Source organism: Ornithorhynchus anatinus, chromosome 1 (genome assembly GCF_004115215.2).
Source record: "Ornithorhynchus anatinus isolate Pmale09 chromosome 1, mOrnAna1.pri.v4, whole genome shotgun sequence".
Lineage (NCBI taxonomy): Eukaryota > Metazoa > Chordata > Mammalia > Monotremata > Ornithorhynchidae > Ornithorhynchus > Ornithorhynchus anatinus.
Window position 1 is genome coordinate 183592862 of NC_041728.1, and position 20214 is coordinate 183613075.

At 56.9% G+C, this 20214-nt stretch overlaps 1 protein-coding gene across 2 annotated transcripts in view; it reads right to left on the reverse strand.

Moving 5' to 3' along the window:
• CCDC93 (coiled-coil domain containing 93) overlaps positions 1-13979 on the reverse strand; it is a 33039-nt gene extending 19060 nt beyond the window's left edge. The window contains exons 1-7 of one of the 2 annotated variants that reach the window (XM_039913561.1): positions 13787-13979; positions 11471-11584; positions 10004-10098; positions 9704-9815; positions 3986-4084; positions 1442-1498; positions 316-416 (exon numbers count right to left, since the gene is read on the reverse strand). In XM_039913561.1, coding sequence (XP_039769495.1) covers positions 316-416; positions 1442-1498; positions 3986-4084; positions 9704-9815; positions 10004-10098; positions 11471-11584; positions 13787-13828 — 620 coding nt within the window. In that variant the 5' untranslated portion in view covers positions 13829-13979. The remainder of the gene's footprint in view (positions 1-315; positions 417-1441; positions 1499-3985; positions 4085-9703; positions 9816-10003; positions 10099-11470; positions 11585-13786) is intronic. The other variant, XM_029059533.2, reaches the window with a different exon arrangement.
• Positions 13980-20214: the final 6235 nt, after the last annotated feature.

Genomic DNA, 20214 nt, shown 5'->3' on the forward strand with positions numbered 1-20214 from the left:
GTGCGGGCGGTGGCCCAGCAGGGAGCGGTGGAGGGCACCGGCATTACCCGCCGTCGTCCAGCAGGGGGCGGTGGAGGGCACGGGCATTACCCGCCGTGCTCCGGCAGGGGGCGGTGGAGGGCGGCGGCATTACCCGCCGTGCTCCGGCAGGGGGCGGTGGAGGGCGGCGGCATTACCCGCCGTGCTCCGGCAGGGGGCGGTGGAGGGCGGCGGCATTACCCGCCGTGCTCCGGCAGGGGGCGGTGGAGGGCGGCGGCATTACCCGCCGTGCTCCGGCAGGGGGCGGTGGAGGGCGGCGGAGGGCGGCGGCATTACCTGCCGTACTCCAGCAGGGTGGCCTGGACCCTGGAGTCCTCGTCGAGCAGGTCTGCGGCGCCCCCTTGCCGCCGGTAGCGGCGCTGCGGCTTGTAGACGTCCTGGGGGCGGCCCATCCCCCCCCGCCCCCCCCCCCGGCACCGGTCAGCCTCCACCGGCCCCCTCCCCCACCCCCCACCCCCACCCCGGGGGCATCCAGCCAATGCACCAAAGGCCCCCGGCCGATCCCCCAAATGCCCCGGGTCAGGGGGCGGCCCACGGGGCCCGGGGGTCCGACCCCCACGATGCGCTGAGCCAACCGGCCCCGCGCGGCGCCCGGGGGCGATGGGGGCCACTCACCTCCCTTCTCTGGGCCTCAGTTTCTTCATCTGTCCAGCGGGGATGGAGACCGCGAGCCCCACGGGGGACGGGGACCGGGTCCAACCCCACTGGCTTATAGAACGATGGCATTTCTTAAGCGCTGACTATGGGCCAAGCGCTGTTCCGAGTGCTGATGATGATGGCATTTGTTAAGCGCTGACTACGGGCCAAGCACTGTCCTGACCGCTGGGGGAGATACAAGGTCATCAGGTTGTCCCACTTGGGGCTCACGGTCTCCATCCCCATTTTACAGATGAGGGAACCGAGGCCCAGAGAAGTGAAGTGACTTGCCCAAAGTCACACAGCTGACAAGTGGTGGAGCCGGGATTTGAACCCACAACCTCTGAGTCCCAAGCCCGGACTCTTTCCACTAAGCCACGCTGCTTCTCAGACTTATCTGACCAATTATTATTCATAATAATAATAATAATAATGATGGTATTTGTTAAGCGCTTACTATGTGCCAAGCGCCGTTCTAAGCGCTGGGGGAGATACAAGGTGATCAGGTCGCCCCCCCCACCGTGGGGCTCACGGTCTCCATCCCCATTTTACAGACGAGGCAACTGCGGCGCAGAGAGGTGGAGTGACTCTCCCAAGGTCACCCAGCAGACAAGGGCGGAGCTGGGATTAGCACCCACGACCTTCTGCCTCCGAGGCCCAGGCTCTACCCACTGAGCCACGCTGCTTCTCAGCGTCTGACAGACTAGCGTCCGACCGAGTCCCGGGCAGAGCGCTGGGCACAGCGGCGGGAGCCGCCGGGACTCACCAGGATGGCGCTCACCGTCTTCACGGCCCTGTCCCGCCTCTGCAGGAAGTCCACGTCCTGGGAAGGGTCCGAAGGGATGCGAGCGCTTGGTACAGGGCTCCGCACTCGGTTAGCGCTCAATAAATACCACTGAATGCATGATGGCGCTGATCCGGACCCCCCCCCACCTCCCCGACTCCCGGGGCGGGGGGCTCGGACCCCGAGATCGAGACATCTGGACCCCCACACCCACACCGGGACCCCCGCGGGGGCGGACGGGGCGGGCGCGGGACCACCACACTCTGGACACCAGGGTCCGGGACCAGCTCCGCCCCTCGCCCGCTCTGTGACCTTGGGCAGGACACTTAACCTCGCTCCTAATAATAACTGTGGCATTTAATAATAATGATAATAATAATAATGTTGATGTTTAAGTGCTTAATATGTGCAGAGCACTGTTCTAAGTGCTGGGGGAGATACAGGGTCATCAGGTTCTCCCAGGTGAGGCTCACAGTCTTCACCCCCATTTTCCAGATGAGGTCACTGAGTTCCAGAGAAGTGAAGTGACTGGCCCAAGGTCACCCGGCTGACAAGTGGCGGAGCTGGGATTCGAACCCACGACCTCTGACTCCCAAGCCCAGGCTCTTTCTATTAAGCCACGCTGCTTCTCTAAGCGCTTACTAGGAGCCAAGCACTGTATGCATTCATTCAATTGTATTTACTGAGCACTTACTGTGTGCAGAGCACTGGACTAAGCGCTCGGAATGGACAATTCGGTCACAGAGAGAGACCGTCCCTGCCCAACGACGGGCTCACGGTCTAAACTGTACCAAGAGCTGGGGCGGATATTGGAAATAGGCTGGGCTTGGGAGTCAGAGGTGGTGGGTTCTAATCCCTGCTCCGCCACTTGTCTGCTGGGTGACCTTGGGCAAGTCACTTCACTTCTCTGAGCCTCAGTTCCCTCCTCTGTAAAATGGGGTTGAAGACCGTTAGCCCCAAGTGGGACAACCTGAGCACCATTTTCCAGTGCTTAGAACAGTTCTTGGCACATAGTAAGCACTTAAATACCATCATAATTATTCTTATTCTTACCCCAGCGCTTGGAACAGTGCTCGGCACATAGTAAGCGCTTAACAAATACCATCATAATTATTATAATTATTATACAAGTTCATGAGACCTCACCCGGGGCTCACGGTCTTAGGAGGAGGGAGAACAGGGATCGAATCCCCATTTTATAGAGTGGGGGGCCAGGGAAACTGAGGCCCAGAGAATTGAAGCGACTTGCCCAAGGTCACCCAGCAGACAAGTGGTGGAGCCGGGATTCGAACCCAAAGCCTTCTGACTCTCAGGCCAGTGCTCTCTCCTCCACACCATGCCGTTCTTGCATCCCGCCCCAACGCCTAGCACAGAGTAAGCACTTACACACCATTATGAAGGCCTCAGTGGCCTCGTCTGGAAAATGGGGATGGAGACAGTGAGCCCCACGGGGGACAGGGACTCCTGACTTGCTTGTATCCAAGTCCAGTGCCTGACACATAGTAAGCGCTTAAATACCACCAAAATTATCATTATTCTTCTTACTTGGGCTGGGAGCCTTGGGTGAGGCAGGGACTGTGAGGATGATAATAATAATAATAATAATAATAATAATAATAATAATAAGGATAGCATTTGTTAAGAACTTACTATGTGCCAGACACTGGACTAAGTGCTGGGGTGGATACCGGCAAATGGGGTTGGACACAGTCCCTGTCATTCATTCATTCAATCGTACTTATTGAGCGCTTACTGTGCGCACAGCTCTGTACCAAGCGCTTGGAAAGTCCAATTCAGCAAGAGAGAGAGAGATAAGCCCGGCCCACAACGGGCTCGCGCTCTGGCCGGGGGAGACAGACAACGAAACCAGGAAATAGACGTCAGCCCCCGTGGGGCTCACAGTCTCCGTCCCCATCTTCCAGATGAGGTCACTGAGGTCCAGAGGAGTGAAATGACTTGCCCAAGGTCACACAGCAGACAGGTGGCGGAGCCGGGATTAGAACCCACGACCTCATGACTCCCAGGCCCGGCCTCTATCCACAACCTGATGACCTTGCTTAACGCAGGGCTGGGCACAGTGTAAACATCTCAGGGAGTCCATCAACAGGGGGAGGGGGCATTCATTCATTCATTCAATCGTCTTTACTGAGTGCCTGCCGTGGGCAGGGCACTGGACTAAGCGCTTGGGAGAGGACGATTCGGCAACAGAGAGAGACCATCCCTGACCCACAATGGGCTCACAGGGGGGAGACGTCTGGGAGGGGGCGAGGAAGAGAAGGAGGAAGGAGGAGGAGGAAGAGGAGGAGGAGGAAGAGGAGGAAGAGGAAAAAGAGGAGGAAAAGGAGGAGGAGGAAAAGGAGGAGGAGGAAAAGGAGGAGAAAAGGAGGAAGAGGAAAAGGAGGAGGAAAAGGAGGAGGAGGAAAAGGAGGAGGAGGAAAAGGAGGAGCAGGAGGAAAACGAAGGAGGAGGAAGAAGAGGGGTCCCAGGAGACCCCGGCCCCCCAGCTCCCAAAATGGAGTCACTCACCTCAGGGAGACGGTGAGTCTTCTGAAACTGAGAGATGGAGAAGGATCGGACGTAATCCCCGCTCTCTTGGCGGCTCTCGATGGCTCGCTTCACCAGCCACTGCCGGGATCAAACAGACCCGCTCCATCAGTGCAGCCGGCCCGCTGGCCCGGCGCTTCCCGCGCGCGGGGCGCCGCGCCGAGCGCCTGGGAGAGGACCGCCGGACGGAGCCGGGGCACCGGGCCTCCGCCCCCGCAGAGCCGACGGCCCGCAGGGGACCGTCGATCCGGCGGGGGGGACGGATTGAGCCCTCGCCGTGTGCCGGGCACTGGACTGAGCGCTCGGGAGAGGCCAGTACAGAGCTGAGAGACACGATCCCCGCCCACGAAGAGCTTACGGTCTAGAGGAGACGACCAATCGGTCAATCAGCGGCGCTGATTGAGCGCTTACTGTGAGCCGAGCACTGCAGTAAGCGCTTCGGAGAGGACACTAGAACATAGTTGGCAGACACGTTCCCTGCCCCCAGTGAGCTTTCAATCAATCGACGCCGAGCAGCGGTGAGTCTCGATGAGGTAGCTGACGTGACTTGAATAGTAATAATAACTATAAACAATAATAATTATAAATATATAAATAATAATAAATTATTATTATGGTATTTGTTAAGCACTTAGTGTGCTAGGCACCGTACTGAGCGCAGGAATATTTCCCCAGTCTGAAATCTTTTTTAATGTATTCGTTATGCACTTCGTGTGCTAGGCACCGTACTGAGCGCAGGAATATTTCCCCAATCTGAAATCTTTTTTAATGTCCCGCTGCCCCCGTAGGCCTCAAGCTCCTTGTGGGCGGGGAACGAATCGACAACTCTGTTGTCTTATACTTTCCCATGTGCTTAATAATAATGATGGGATTTGTTAAGCGCTTACTATGTGCTAAGCACCGTTCTGAATGCTGTCACTATGTGCTAAGCACTGTTCTAAAGTCACTTCACTTCTCCGTGCCTCATCTGGAAAATGGGGACGGAGACCGTGAGCCCCACGGGGGACCACCTGATCGCCTTGTATCTCCCCCGGTGCTTCGAACAGCGTTTGGCACAGAGTAAGCGCTTAACAAATACCATCGTTATTATTATTATTAATAGTCAGCCAAGTCTGAGAAGTGGCGTGGCTCGGTGGAAAGGGCCTTGGGGGTCAGGAGGTCATGGGTTCGAATCCCGGCTCAGCCACTTGTCAGCCACTCGTTCCCTCCTCTGTAAAATGGGGGTGAAGACTGTGAGCCCCACGTGGGACAACCTGATTGCCCTGTATTTACCCCGGCGCTTAGAACAGTGCTTGGCAGATAGTAAGCGCTTAACAAATACCATCATCGTTATGATAATTACGGGGCTCTGCACACAGTAAGCACTTAAATAAGACGGAATCGAATCGAATGAGTCGCAGATCACGCCGAGGTTGCAGGCTCGTGAGACAGGGAAGGATGGCTGTGCCGTCGGGGGGAGGATGGGGTTTGGGGCGGGGAGACGAGGAGCTCTGTTTGGGACGTGTTACGTTTCTTAGGTGATGGCGGGACAGCCGAGGAGAGACGTCCTAAAGGCGGGAGGAGAGGCGAGACCGCAGACAAGGAGAGAGAGCGGGGGCCGGAGAGGGAGATTTGGGGATCGTCCGCGGAGAGGTGGGAGCTGAAGCCGCGGAAGCGGACGGGTTTTCCAAGGGGAGGGGGTGAGGATGGAGACTAAAAGGGGACCCAGAACTGAGCCGTGAGGGACCCCCCGCGGCGAGGGGGCGGGAGGCCGAGGAGGAGCCCCCCGAGGAGACGGAGAAGGAGCGGCCGGAGAGCCGGGAGGAGAACCGGGAGAGGACGGGGGCCGGGAAGCCGGGGTTGGATGATGTTCCTGGCCCCGTCCTCCCCGCCCCGGCCGCTCTCCTCCTCCTCCTCCTCCACCCTGGGCCGCACGCCCCGCTCCTCTCGTGCCGACCTCCTCCCTGCCCCTCCAGCTCCTCTGTCTCCCCGCCGACCCCCGGCCCGCGTCCCGCCTCTGGCCCGGACGCCCTCCCTCCTCCGATAATAATAATAATGTTGGTATCTGTTAAGCGCTTCCTATGTGCCGGGCACTGTTCTAAGCGCCGGGGGAGACACAGGGTCGTCGGGTTGCCCCACGGGAGGCTCCCGGTCTTCATCCCCATTGGACAGATGAGGGAACTGAGGCCCAGAGAAGTGAAGCGACTCGCCCACGGTCACCCGGCTGCCAAGTGGCGGAGCCGGAATTCGAGCCCATGACCTCGGACCCCCAAGCTCGGCCTCTTTCCACTGAGCCACGCTGCTTCTCAGATCCCAAAGCCCACTGTTCTACCGCCCCCTTCAGAGCCTTACTGAAGGCCCACCTCCTCCCAGAGGCCTTCCCTGACTGCGCCCCCCCCTTTCCTCTTCTCCCGCTCCCTTCCGCGACGCCCTTGGACTTGCTCCTTTTATCCCCCTTCCCCGAGCCCCACGGCACTTATGTCCGCATCTCTAACTGGGGACAATGGGCGTCTCCCCCTCGAGCCCGGCAGCTCGTTGTGGGCGGGGAACGTGTCTACCGGCTCGGTTATACTGGACTCTCCCAAGCCTTCGGCGCACTGTAAGCGCTCGGTAAATCCGACGGATCGACTGAACGACAGAGAGAAGGGGGCGGTCCCCAGGGGCGAAGGCAGCCGAGAGGCGGAGGAGGAGGCCATTGATATTGGCAAGGAGGAGATAATAAAAATAATAATAATAACGATGTTGGTATTTGTTAAGCACTTACTACGTGCAGAGCACTCTTAAGCTCTGGGGGAGATACAGTGTCATCGGGTTGCCCCACGGGAGGCTCGCAATCTTCATCCCCATTTTACAGATGAGAGAACTGAGGCACCGAGAAGTTAAATGACTTGCCCGAGGTCACCCAGCTGACAAGCGGCGGAGCCGGGATTAGAACCCACGACCTCTGACTCCCAAGCCCGGGGTCTTCCCATTGGGCCACGCTGCTTCTCTAAGCCCTTACTAGGTGGCAAGCACTGTATTCATTCGATCGTATTTATTGAGCGCTTACTATGTGCAGAGCACTGTACGGCGGTCAGGAAGGGAAGAAGGGAGGGGGGCGGATGGTTCGATAAGGTCCAGAAGGACTCTAGGTTGCCAGCTCGTCGTGGGCAGGGAATGCGACCGTTGATTGTCGTATTGTGCTCTCCCAAGCGCTTAGTACAGTGCCCCGTACCGTCCTCTCCCCAGCACTTAGCACGGTGCTCGGCCCGCGATGAGCGCTCAACAAATAAGAAGAAGAATGGCATGTTAAGCACTTACTACGTGCAGAGCACTGTTCTGAGCGCTGGGGGGGGGATACAAGGCGATCAGGTTGTCCCACGCGAGGCTCCCAGTCTTCATCCCCATTAGACAGATGAGGTCACTGAGGCACAGAGCAGTAAAGTGACCTGCCCCCAGTCACACAGCTGACAAGTGGCAGAGCCGGGATTCGAACCAACGCCCTCTGGCTCCCAAGCCCGGGCTCCTTCCGCTGAATCCAATAAATACGACCGAATGAATGGATCGGGTCAGAGGCCCAGATGGAGGGGGTGGGATGTGAGTGGAGGTGGGAGTTCTCCTCCCGAGATTCCCATCTTTCCCAGAGGTGAGTCAAAGAGGGAGGAGGGGAGGCTCTAGGGAGATCACGATTATCCCGCCTGCCAGTTTCAATCAGAGAAGCAGCGTGGCCCCCACGGAAAGAGCACGAACCCGGGACTCAGAGGGCCCGGGTTCTAATCCCCGCTCTGCCACTTGTCTGCTGTGTGATCTTGGACAGGTCTCTTCTCTGGGCCTCAGTTACCCCATCTGTAACATGGAGAGAAAGCCTGTGAACCCTACGTGGGACCTGGACTGCGTTCCACTGGATTATTTTGCATCTTAGAGCTTAGCAGAGTGCCTGGCACAGAGTAAGAACTTAACAAATAGCTTAAAAGCAAATAGCTTGAAGCAGCGTGGCTCAGTGGAAAGAGCCCGGGCTTGGGAGGCAGAGGTCATGGGTTCGAATCCCAGTTCTTCCACTTGGCAGCTGGGTGACTGTGGGTCACTTCACTTCTCTGGGCCTCAGTTCCCTCATCTGTAAAATGGGGATTAACTGTGAGCCTCACGTGGGACGACCTGATGACCCTGTATCTCCCCCAGCGCTGAGAACAGTGCTCTGCACATAGTAAGCGCTTAACCAATACCAACATTATTAAAAAATTGAAATAGATAAATTTTCTCAATAAAGTACACGGCCAGAGCATTAGGGCCAAGAGACTGGTGCGGAGGAAGGGGGAGGGGGGCGACAGGGGGTTTGAAGAGAGACTGTAAACGCGCTACGGGCGGGAAACGTGTCTGCTAATTCTGTTGCACTGTACACTCCGAAGCGCTTAGTACAGTGCTCTGCATATAGTAAACGCTCAATCAATACCACTGATAGAGTAAATGTCTCAAACAGCTGGCAAGGCCGGTAGGCATCGGAGTCGATAAGGGTGGAGAAATAACGTTACAGGGTGGAGGAGAGGGCACGGTTAAAGCAGGTGAGGATAAACGCCAAGTGGGCAAGATCAGCCCGATCTCCGGATCTCCGCCAACAGCGGAGTGGTCGGGGGGTGGGAGGGTCCGTACTGGGTCACTCGGGGAGAGTCAGGGATGGACAGAGGAGAGTCGGGGGGTGGATGGTCCGTGTTGGGGCACTGGGGGAGAGTCAGGGATGGAGAGGGGAGAGTCAGGAGGGTGGGATGGTCCGTTCTGGGGCACTGAGGGAGAGACAGGGGTGGACGGGGAGAGGCAAGGGTGTGGGGTGGTCCGTGCTGGGGCACTGGGAAGAGTCAGAGATGGAGAGGGGAGAGTGGGGGGTGGGATGGTCTGTGCTGGGGCACTGGGGGAGAGTCAGGGATGGATGGGAGGAGTGAGGGGGTAGGAAGGTCTGTGCTGGGATACTAGGGAGAGTCAGGGATGGAGAGGGGAGAGTCAGGGAAGTGGGATGGTCCGTGCTGGGTCACTGGGGAGAGTCAGGGATGAAGAGGGGAGAGTCAGGGAAGTGAGATGGTCCGTGCTGGGTCACTGGGGAGAGTCAGGGTGGACAGGGAAGAGTCAGGGGTGTGGGATGGTCCATGCTGGGGCACTGGGAAGAGTCAAGGATGGAGAGGGGAAAGTCGGGGGGGTGGAAAGGTCCGTGCTGGAACACTGGGGAAGAGTCATGGAAGAAGAGGGGAGATTCAAGGGTGTGGAATGGTCTGTGCTGGGGCACTGGGAAGAGTCAGGGATGAAGAGGGGACAGCCGGGGTGTGGGATGGTCCGTGCTGGGTCACCAGGGGAAAGTCAGGGATGGACAGGGGACAGTCAGGGGGGTGGGAAGGTCCGTCCTGGGGCACGAGGGAGGGTCAGGGATGGACAGGGGACAGTCAGGGGGGTGGGAAGGTCCGTCCTGGGGCACGAGGGAGGGTCAGGGATGGACAGGGGAGAGTCAGGAGGGGGGGATGGTCCGTGCTGGGGCACTCGAGGAAGAGTCAGGGACGGAGAGGGGAGAGGCGGGGGGGTGGGATGGTCAATGCTGGGTCCCCGGGGGAGAGTCAGGGGTATGGGATGGTATCTCCCCCAGCACGATGGTATCTCACCGAGGTGGGGCACAGCTCTCGCCTCGAACGCGAGCCCCACGCCCCGCACTGATCGCGCGCCCCGAGCCGGCCTGCTGTCCCCTGGGGCCACGCCCGCCCTCACCTGGACCACGGGGAAGATGTGGATGAAATCCAGGCCCTGGATCTGGTGCGGCTCCAGGCGGTGCGGACACTGCATCCGGGGCAGGACGGACACCAGCTTCTCCGTGAGGGCGCTGCCTCGGGACAAGCCGGGCGGGCGGGCCGGGCCCAGGAGGAAGTGGGAGGGAGAGAGAGTGAGCGGAGGGGAAAGGGCGGGAGCGGAGGGAACGGAGGGAAAGGCGGGGGCAGAGGGAGGAGGGCAGGATAGCGGACCCCCCACCCCCGGATCCCCACCCGCCCGTCGGTGACCCCGGGCCCTCACATCTTCTGCCCGATGGTGGAATTCTCCTGGAAGAGCAGGTCGACGTCCACGTCGTAGCTGCAGGTGGTGATACACCAGGTCAAGCCGCCGACCACCTGCAACGGACGGGGCCGCCGTTAGCCGGTCGCCCGCCCCGGACCCCCGCCCGCCCCACGCGGGGCCCTTCCCCTCAGCTCGCCCCCTCAATCGGCACCTGGACGGTCCTGGGAGCCCGGACCCCTCGGCTAATAATAATAACTGTGGCATGCGTGAAGCAGCGTGACTCGGTGGCAACAGCCCGGGCTTGGGAGTCAGAGGTCGTGGGTTCTAATCCCGGCTCCGCCACCCGTCAGCCGGGTGACCTGGAGCAAGCTGCTCCGCTGGGCCTCAGTGACCTCATCTGTCAAATGGGGATGAAGACGGAGCCCCACGGGGGGCAACCTGATGACCTTGTATCTACCCCAGGGTTTAGCGCAGTGCTTGGCACAGAATAAGCGCTTCGCCAATACCATCATCATCACCCTTAAGCGCTTAACAATGTGCCAGGCACTGTACTGTTGGTCCTAGCTGTTCCTGCCGGGGTAGAGGAGCAGCGTGGCTCAGTGGAAAGAGCCTGGGCTTTGGAGTCAGAGGTCATGGGTTCGAATCCCAGCTCTGCCGCTTGTCAGCTGGGTGACTGTGGGCGAGTCACTTCACTTCTCTGGGGCCTCAGTTCCCTCACCTGTAAAATGGGGATGAAGACTGGGAGCCCCACGTGGGACAACCCGATACCCCTGTGTCTACCCCAGCGCTTAGAACGGTGCTCTGCGCATAGTAAGCGCTTAACAGATACCAACATTATTATTGTTATTGGGGCCGTTGGGGAAGGGGTCTCTGGCAAGAGTCCGGGGAGGCGGCCTATGGACGCGTGCGGGGAAGACCGCGGCGGCTCCCGAGCCGCCGCCCACGCGTCCGCCAGTCAATAATAATGTTGGTATTTGTTAAGCGCTTACTCTGTGCAGAGCGCTGTTCTAAGCGCTGAGATAGATCCAGGGTCATCGGGTCGTCCCACGCGAGGCTCACAGTCTTAATCCTCATTTTCCAGATGAGGGAACTGAGGCCCGCAGAAGTGAAGCGACTCGCCCACGGTCACCCAGCTGCCAAGGGGCGGAGTCGGCATTCGAACCCATGACCTCCGACTCCCAAGCCCGGGCTCTTTCCACTGAGCCACGCTGCTTCTCAATCCCTCGGCGGTATTTACCGAGCGCTCGCTGTGCGCGGAGCACTGGACTAAGCGCTTGGGAGAGGACAGTACGGAGGTGGCAGGCAGGATCCCGGCCCACAGGGAGCTCGCAGCCTAGAGAAGGAGACGGACATCAGGCCGCGCTCACGTCCGCCGGCAGCGGCCCCGCCCGCCTTCCGTCTCGTGGCCCTCGGGTCCTCGCTCGCCCCCATCCCCAAATCCCCACGGGGTGTGAGGGGTCAGGGGTCAGGGGTCAGCGCCCTCACCTTGTCAAAGGGCGTCAGCCCCTTGATCCTGGCCCGGAAGTAGCCAGCCGCCACCAGCAGCTCCAGGATCTCCGTCAGCTTGACGCTCTGCTCCTCGTCCTCCCGGCTCTCCGCCTGCACGACGCCGACCCGGGGTCACCGGCTGCCGCCCTCGCCCCGTGCCCGGTGCCCGGTCCGCGGGCGCCTCCACGATCCCTCGGACCCACCCGGGGGATTCGCGGCTTAGACGGGGGAGAAGCTTCTCCCCCATCTCCACGCTCTACCGACGGGGAAACTGAGGCCCGGAGAAGGGAAGGGACTCGGCCGAGGTCGCCCGGCGGGTAATAATAACTGGAACGGTCGTTTGTGAAGCGCCTACTAGGTGCCGGGCGCCGCTCTGAGCGCCGGGGTGGACGCAAGCTAATCGGGTCGGACGCGGTCCCCGGACGGGGCTCGCGGTCTTCGTCCCCGCTTTACAGAAGAGGGAACTGAGGCCACGAGAAGTGGCTTGCTCAAGGTCACACAGCAGACACGTGGCGGAGCCGGGATTGGAACCCAGGACCTTCTGACTCCCAGGCTCTGGCCACTTCGCCATGCTGCTTCTCTACTCTCTAAAATAAGAATAATGGCATTTGTTAAGCGCTTACTATCCTCCCTCCTACTTAGACTGTGAGCCCTGTGTGGTATTTAAGCGCTTACTGTGTGCCAGGCACTGTACTAAGCGCTGGGGTGGATACAAGCAAAATCGGGTTGGACACAGTCCTTGTCCCCTGTGGGGCCCACGGCCTCCATCCCCTTCTTACAGATGAAGTCACTGAGGCCCACTGAAGTGAATTCATTCATCCATTCATTCAACTGTATTTATTAATAATAATAACGTTGGTATCTGTTAAGCGCTTACTAGGTGCCGAGCACTGTTCTGAGCGCTGGGGTAGACACAGGGGAATCAGGATGTCCCACGTGGGGCTCACAGTCTTCATCCCCATTTTACAGATGAGGTCACTGAGGCACAGAGAAGTGAAGTGACTCGCCCACAGTCACACAGCTGACAAGTGGCCGAGCTGGGATTCGAACTCATGACCTCTGACTCCAAAGCCCGTGCTCTTTCCACTGAGCTACGCTGCATCTCTATTAAGCGCTTTCTGTGCGCAAAGCACTGTTCTAAGCCCTTGGGAGAGGGCTCTACGACAACAGACACATTCCCTACCGAAGGTCACACGGCCGTCAAGGGGCAGAGCCGGGATTAGAACCCACGACCTCCTGATTCCCGGGATGGGAATCTACCCACTAGTCCAGGCTGCTTCCCCACTATTCCCGAGGCCTAGTACAGTGCATGGCACAGGGTAAGTACTGAATAAAAACCTCTGTATGACACATATTATATATAAATTATATGCATAATATTTAGCATATATTATACGTCACATACTAAGTGCCTAACAAATACCATCATTATTATTATTATTATAGTAAGCGCTTAACAAATCCCATCTTTATTAGGATAGTAAGCACTCAACAAAGACCATTATTATTAAGTAAGTGCTTAACAAATACCACCATTGAGAAGCCGCGTAGCTCAGTGGAAAGAGGCCGGGCTTGGGAGTCAGAGGTCGTGGGTTCGAATCCCGGCTCTGCCCCTCGTCAGCTGGGTGACTGGGCGAGTCACTTCCCTTCTCTGGGCCTCAGTTCCCTCATCTGTCAAATGGGGATGAAGGCTGTGAGCCTCCCGTGGGACGACCCGATGACCCTGGGTCTCCCCCAGCGCTTAGAACAGTGCTCTGCACAGAGTAAGCGCTTAACAGATACCAACATTATTATTATTACAGTAAGCGCTTAGCAAATAGGATGACCATTATTACTCTGACCCTCTCTGTGGCCGAACTGTCCTTTCCTAGGCGCTTAGTGCGGTGCTCTGCACACAGTAGGCGCTCAATAAGTACCACAGGAGGAGTGAACGTAGTGAACCTGCCAAGGCCGCCCCCGGCCCCGGGCCCCGCCCACGACAGGCGTGACGTCACCAGGCCCCGCCCCCACCACGGCGCGTCACAGACCACGCCCCTCACCGCCCCACTGACGTCACCCGGCCCCGCCCCACACCACAGGCACCTGACCACGCCCCCATCATACGTCACGGACCACGCCCCTTGCCACGCCCCGATCGACCCAAGTCACCCCTGACCTTGGCCCCGCCCATGGCGCCCAGACGTCACTCGGCCACGCCCCCTACGCGCGCCAGACCACGCCCCCAATCATACGTCACCAAACCACGCCCCGGTTGGCCCCAGACCACGCCCCTTCTGGTCCCTCCTTTCCCTTCCCTCCCCCGGGCTGCGCTACCTCCTGGGCGGCGGGGCCTTCGCTCCCCTTGGGGGCCCCCATCGCTCCCGGCTCGGCTGGGCTCGGCTGGGCTCGGCTGGGTTCGGCCGGGCCCGAAGTGCGGCGCGCAGGCGCGCGGGCAGGCGGGAGGCAGCGGCCGGAGACCGGATCCGCATCCGTCCCTCCTGCTCCCCTCGCGCCTGCGCAGTGCGGAGCCCGGGCCGGCGGAGCGCTCGGCGCCTCCGGGTTTTGTCGGCAGCCGAGCCCGGGCGCGCGCACGTCGAGGCGGGCCGCGCCGTGACGTCACCACGCACGCTGCTGGCGGCGGCCCGCCTCGACGCCGGACAGTCATTCATTCAGTCATTCAGTCATTCAGTCATTCGTATTTATTGAGCGCTTACTAAGTGCGGAGCACTGGACTAAGCGCTTGGAATGGACAATTGGGCAACGGATAGAGACGGTCCCTGCCCTTTGAGGGGCTCACAGTCTAAATGGGAGAGACAGACAGTAATAATAATGTTGGTATTTGTTAAGCGCTCACTAGGTGCAGAGCCCTGTTCTAAGCGCTGGGGGAGATACAGGGTCATCGGGTTGTCCCACGGGAGGCTCACACACTTTAATCCCCATTTTACAGATGAGGGAACTGAGGCCCAGCGAAGTGACTTGCCCAAGGTCACCCAGCTGACAAGGGGTGGAGCCGGGATTCGAACTCGCGACCTCAGACTCCCAAACCCGGGCTCTTTCCACTGAGCCAAGCAAAACAGAACAAAGCAAAATCAAGACAACATCATCACCATAAATAGAATGAAGGGGGTGTACACCTCATTAATAAAATAAATAGGGGAATAACTAATAGATACAAATGAGCAGAGTGCTGAGGGGAGGGGAAGGGGGAGGAGCAGAGGGCGGGGAGGGGAGGGGAGGGACAGCAGAGCTATTTATTGAGCGCTTACGGTGTTCAGAGCACTGGACTAAGCGCTTGGAAAGTCCAGCTGGGCAACAGAGACACTCATTCATTCATTCTTTCAATAGTATTTATTGAGCGCTTACTATCTGCAGAGCACTGGACTAAGCGCTTGGAAAGTCCAGCTGGGCAACAGAGACAATCATTCATTCATTCTTTCACTAGTATTTATTGAGCGCTTACTGTGTGCAGAGCACTGGACTAAGCGCTTGGCATGGACAATTCAGCAACAGCTAGAGACCAACCCTGCCCGACAACAGGCTCACAGGCTAGAAGCGGGGAGACGGACAGCCAAACGAAACAAGGAGACGGGCCTCAATAACATCAAAATAGATACAGAGAATGATAGATTTATCCACATCATTAATAAAAATAAACAGTTCGATAGATTTGTACACATATAGACAAGCGGTGTGGGGCGGGGAGGCGGGTAGAGCAGAGGGAGGGAGTCGGGGCGACGGGGAGGGGAGGAGGAGCGGAGGGAAAGGGGGGCTCGGTCTGGGAAGGCCTCCTGGAGGAGCTGCCCAGACCAAACCCTTGCCTTCTCTCATGTCAACCTTCTCCCTGGGCCTCCATCTCACCCATCTCCCCGCCAACCCCCGGCCCACGTCCCGCCTCTGGCCCTGAACGCCCTCCCTCCTCGAATCCCACAGACATTGACTCTCCCTTCCTTCAAGGCCTTCCTGAAGGCCCCACCTCCTCCAGGAGGCCTTCCCTGACTGCGCCCTCCTTTCCTCCTCTCCCTCTCCCTTCCGCGTCACCCTGACTCACTCCCTTCATTCATTCCCCCACTCAGCCCCACACCGCTTAGGTCCAGATCTGTCACTTATTCATTTTTATACTAATAATGGTGGGACACAGTCCTTGTCCCTCATGGGGCACACAACCTTAATCCCCATTTTACAGATGAGGGAGCTGAGGCCCAGAAAAGTGAAGTGACTTGCCCAAGGTTGTACAGCGGACAGGTGGCGGAGGCAGGGCTAGAACCCAGATCCTTGTGATTTCCGGGCCTATCCTGTGCTTTATCCTACCCTAGGCTATCCTGCACTTACTATGTGCCAAGCACTGTTCTAAGCCCTGGAGTAGATACGAATTATGAATAATAATAATCATTATAGTATTTGTTAAGCGCTTACTATTTGCCAAGCACTGGTCTAAGCACCAGGGTAGATACAAAGTCATCAGGTTGTCCCGCATGGGGCTCACTAGCTTAATCCCCGTTTTCCAGATGAGGTCACTGAGGCCCAGAGAAGTGAAGTGACTTGGCCAAGGTCACACAACGGAAAAGTGGCGGAGCCAAGATTAGAACCCAGGTCGCCTGACTCCAAAGCCCATCTTCTTGCCACTAGGCCATGCTGCTTCTCTACTAGGCCAGTGCTCTGCACATAGTAAGCGCTTAACAAATACCAACATTATTATTGGTATTATTATTGGGCTTTGGAGTCAGAGGTCATGGGTTCAAATTCCGGCTCGGCCATTTGTCAGCTGTGTGACTTTGGGCAAGTCACTTAACTTCTCGGTGCCTCAGTTCCCTCCTCTGTAAAATGGGGATGAAGACTGTGAGCCCCACGTGGGACAACCTGATTCCCCTGTATCTACCCCAGCGCTTAGAACAGTGCTTGGCACATAGTAAGCGCTTAACAAATACCAACATTATTATTGTTATTATTGTTATTATTAGGCCATGCTGCTTATCTATCTTCTCCTCAAGACCGTAAACTCATTGTGGGCAGGGAATGTGTCTGTTTATTGTTCTACTGTACTCTCCCAAGCGCTTAGTATAGTGTTCTGCACACAGTAGCGCTCAATAAGTACAACTGACCGACTGGCCTCCGCCCTCTGGTGGGTTCAGGACGGGCCCGGGCGACGGCATGATGTCATGACATTCATTCATTCATTCGATAGTATTTATTGAGCGCTTACTATATGCAGGGCACTATACTAAGCGCTTGGAAAGTACAATTGGGCAACAGATAGAGACCATCCCTGCCCAATGACGGGCTCACAGTCTAAACAGGGGAGACGGACAGCAAAGCAAAGCAGAACAAAACAAAAACAAGACAACGTTTTCAAGATAAATAGAATCAAGAGGATGTACACCTCATTATCAAAATAAATACAGTAATAAATAATATATACAAATGAGCAGAGTGCTGAGGGGAGGGGAAGAGGGAGGAGCAGAGGGTGGGGGGGAGCAGAGGGAGAAAGGGGGGAGCTCAGTCTAGTATTCTCCCCTTACTACAGCGCCTGGCACATAGTAAGCGCTTAACAAATGAGATGATAATTGTAATAGTTGAAGTGTTTATTAAACCCTTACTATGTAAGAGCGCGGGCTTGGGAGTCAGAGTTCACGGGTTCGAATCCCGGCTCTGCCACTTGCCAACTGTGTGATTGTGGGCAAGTCACTTAACTTCTCTGTGCCTCAGTTACCTCATCTGTAAAATGGGGATTAAAACTGTGAGCCCCACGTGGGACAACCTGATTACCTTGTATCCCCAGCACTTAGAGCAGTGCTTTGCACATAGTAAGTGCTTAACAAGTACCACCATTTTGAGAAGCAGAGTGGCTCAGTGGAAAGAGCACGGGCTTGGGAGTCAGGGGTCATGAGTTCGAATCCCGGCTCTGCTACTTGTCAGCTGTGTGACTGTGGGCAAGTCACTTAACTTCTCGGTGCCTCAGTGACCTCATCTGTAAAATGGGGATTAACTGTGAGCCTCACGTGGGACAACCCGATGACCCTGTATCTACCCCAGAGCTTAGACCAGTGCTCGGCACATAGTAAGCGCTTAACAAATACCGACATTATCATTATTATCCAGCATTGTACTAAGCACTGGGGTGGACGCAAGCTAATCAAGTCAGACACTGTTCTTGTCCTTCACAAACCTCCTAGTCCAAGGGTGATAGAAAACAGGTTTTAATCCCCATTTTACAGACGAGGGAGAATGGTGGCCCAGAGACCTGAAGAGACATCGCCATTATCATGATAATAATATGTATTAAGCGCTTACTCTGTGCCAAGCACTGTTCTAAACGCTAGGGTAGGTACAGCACGGGAAGCAACATGGCCTCACTCTTGGCTTCAAGGCCGTCCATCCCCTTGCCCCCTCTTACCTCTCCTCCCTTCTCTCTTTCCACCGGCCACCCCGCAGGCTCCGCTCCTCCGCCGCCCGCCTCCTCGCCGTCCCCCGTTCTCGCCCGTCCCGCCGTCGACCCCCGGCCCGCGTCCTCCCGCCGTCCCGGGACGCCATCCCTCCTCACCTCCGCCAAACTCACTCTCTTCCCCTCTTCAAAACCCTCCTGAGAGGTCACCTCCTCCGGGAGGCCTTCCCACACTGAGCTTCCCCTTTTCCCTCTGCTCCCCCTCCCTTCCCCTCCTGCCCACCCTCTGCTCTTCCCCCTTCCCCTCCCCTCAGCACTGTGCTCATTTGTATACATTATTTATTACCCTATTTATTTTGTTAATGAGGTGCACATCTCCATGATTCTATTCATCTTGATGATGTTGTCTTGTTTTGTTTTGTTCTGTTTTGCTCTGCCGTTTGTCTCCCCCGTTTAGACCGTGAGCCCGTCATTGGGCAGGGACTGTCTCTACCTGTTGCCCAATTGTACATTCCAAGCAAGCGCTTAGTACAGTGCTCTGCTCTGCGGAGCCGGGATTAGAACCCATGACCTTTGACTCCCAAGCCCAGGCTCTTTTTCAGCCACGCTGCTGTACTAAGCGCTTAGAAAGTACAGTATAGCAATAGGGACAATCCCTGCTCACAAGAAGCTCACGGGCCAGAAGGATTATCGATTATCAATACAAATAGACGGACACCAGTATCTCTCTCAATCACATATTTGCCGCTGAATTATACTTTCCAAGCACTTCGCACAGTGCTCTGCACACAAGAAGCGCTCACTAAGTACGACTGAATGACCATATTGAATCTGTCACCAAATCCTCTCGTTTCAACCTTCCCCGCGTCGCCAAATTCCACCCTCGGCCCCCACGGCACTTACGTCCGTATCTGTAATTTATTTAGATGGGTGTCTGTCTCCCCTTCTAGACTGTAAGCTCATCGTGGGCAGGGAATGAGTTCTAGCAACTCTCTTCCCAGCGCTTAGTTCAGTGCTCTGCACACAGGAAGCACTTCATAAATACCAGCGATTGATAAATTGATCGACTGAATGGTCGGAGGGAGACGGGGCGATGCCTGGAGGGAGCCGTGGGGTCAAGTCGGAGTTTTTCTTTATTTTGGGAAAGGGTAAACGTGAGCGGGTTTGAGAGCAGCGGGAGTCCAGTGCTCTGCAAAGAGTGAGCGCTCAATAAATACTACTGAATGAATGAATGAATGATAGAGCCCGGGCCTGGGAGTCAGAAGGCCTGGATTCTCATCCCAGCCCTGCCACTTGTCTGCTAGGTGGTCTTAGGCAAGTCACTTCAGTTCTGGGTCCCCCTCTTTTCCCCATCTTCACCCCCTCCCTCGGAGAACTCATCGGCTCCCACGGCTTCAACTCCCACCTCGATGCAGGTGATTCCCAAATCTACGTCCGCTGGTCTCTCGCTCTCCAGTCTCCAGTCTCCTCCCGCCTTCGGGATGTCCTCCCGTCACCTCAAACGTAACACGTCCAAAACGGAGCTCCTCATCTTCCCTCCCAAGCCCCGTCTTCCCCCGGACTTTCCCATCCCCGTAGACGGCACCACCGTCCTTCCTGTCTCACAAGCCCGAAACCTTGGCCTTATCCTTGACTCCTCTCTCTCCCCTCCCTTCTCTCCTTCTCCAACCCGGCGCGCACACTCCGCTCCTCTCATGCCAACCTCCTCCCCGGGCCTCCGGCTCGCCCGGCCCGCCGCCGACCCCCGGCCCCCGTCCCGCCTCTGGCCCGAAACGCCCTCCCTCCTCACATCCCACCGACTTTCCCCTCATTCCAATCCTTACTGAAGGCCCCCCCTCCTCCGAGAGGCCTTCCCAGACTGTGCCCTCCTTTTCTCATCTCCCCCTCCCTTCCGCGTCCCCCTGATTCACTCCCTTTGCTCTTCCCCCCTCTCCCCCCGCCACAGCACTTGTGTATATATCTGTCGCTTGATTTGCATTGATATCTGTTTACTTGTATTGTTGTCTGTCTTCCCCCCTCTAGACTGTGAGCTCACGTGGGCAGGGATTGTCTCTATTGCTGTATTGTACTTTCCCAAATGCTTACTACAGTGCTCTGCACACAGTAAGTGCTCAATAAATACGATTGAATGAATGAATGAATGAATGAGTGAATTCGACCTACATACTCCATCCGTCACCAAATTCTGTCAGTCCAGTGCTCTGCACACAGTAAGTGCTCAATAAATATGATTGAATAAATGAATGAGTGAATTTGACCTACATACTCCATCCGTCACCAAATTCTGTCACACAGTAAGTGCTCAATAAATATGATCGAATGAATGAGTGAATTCGACCTACATACTCCATCCGTCACCAAATCCTGTCAGTCCAGTGCTCTG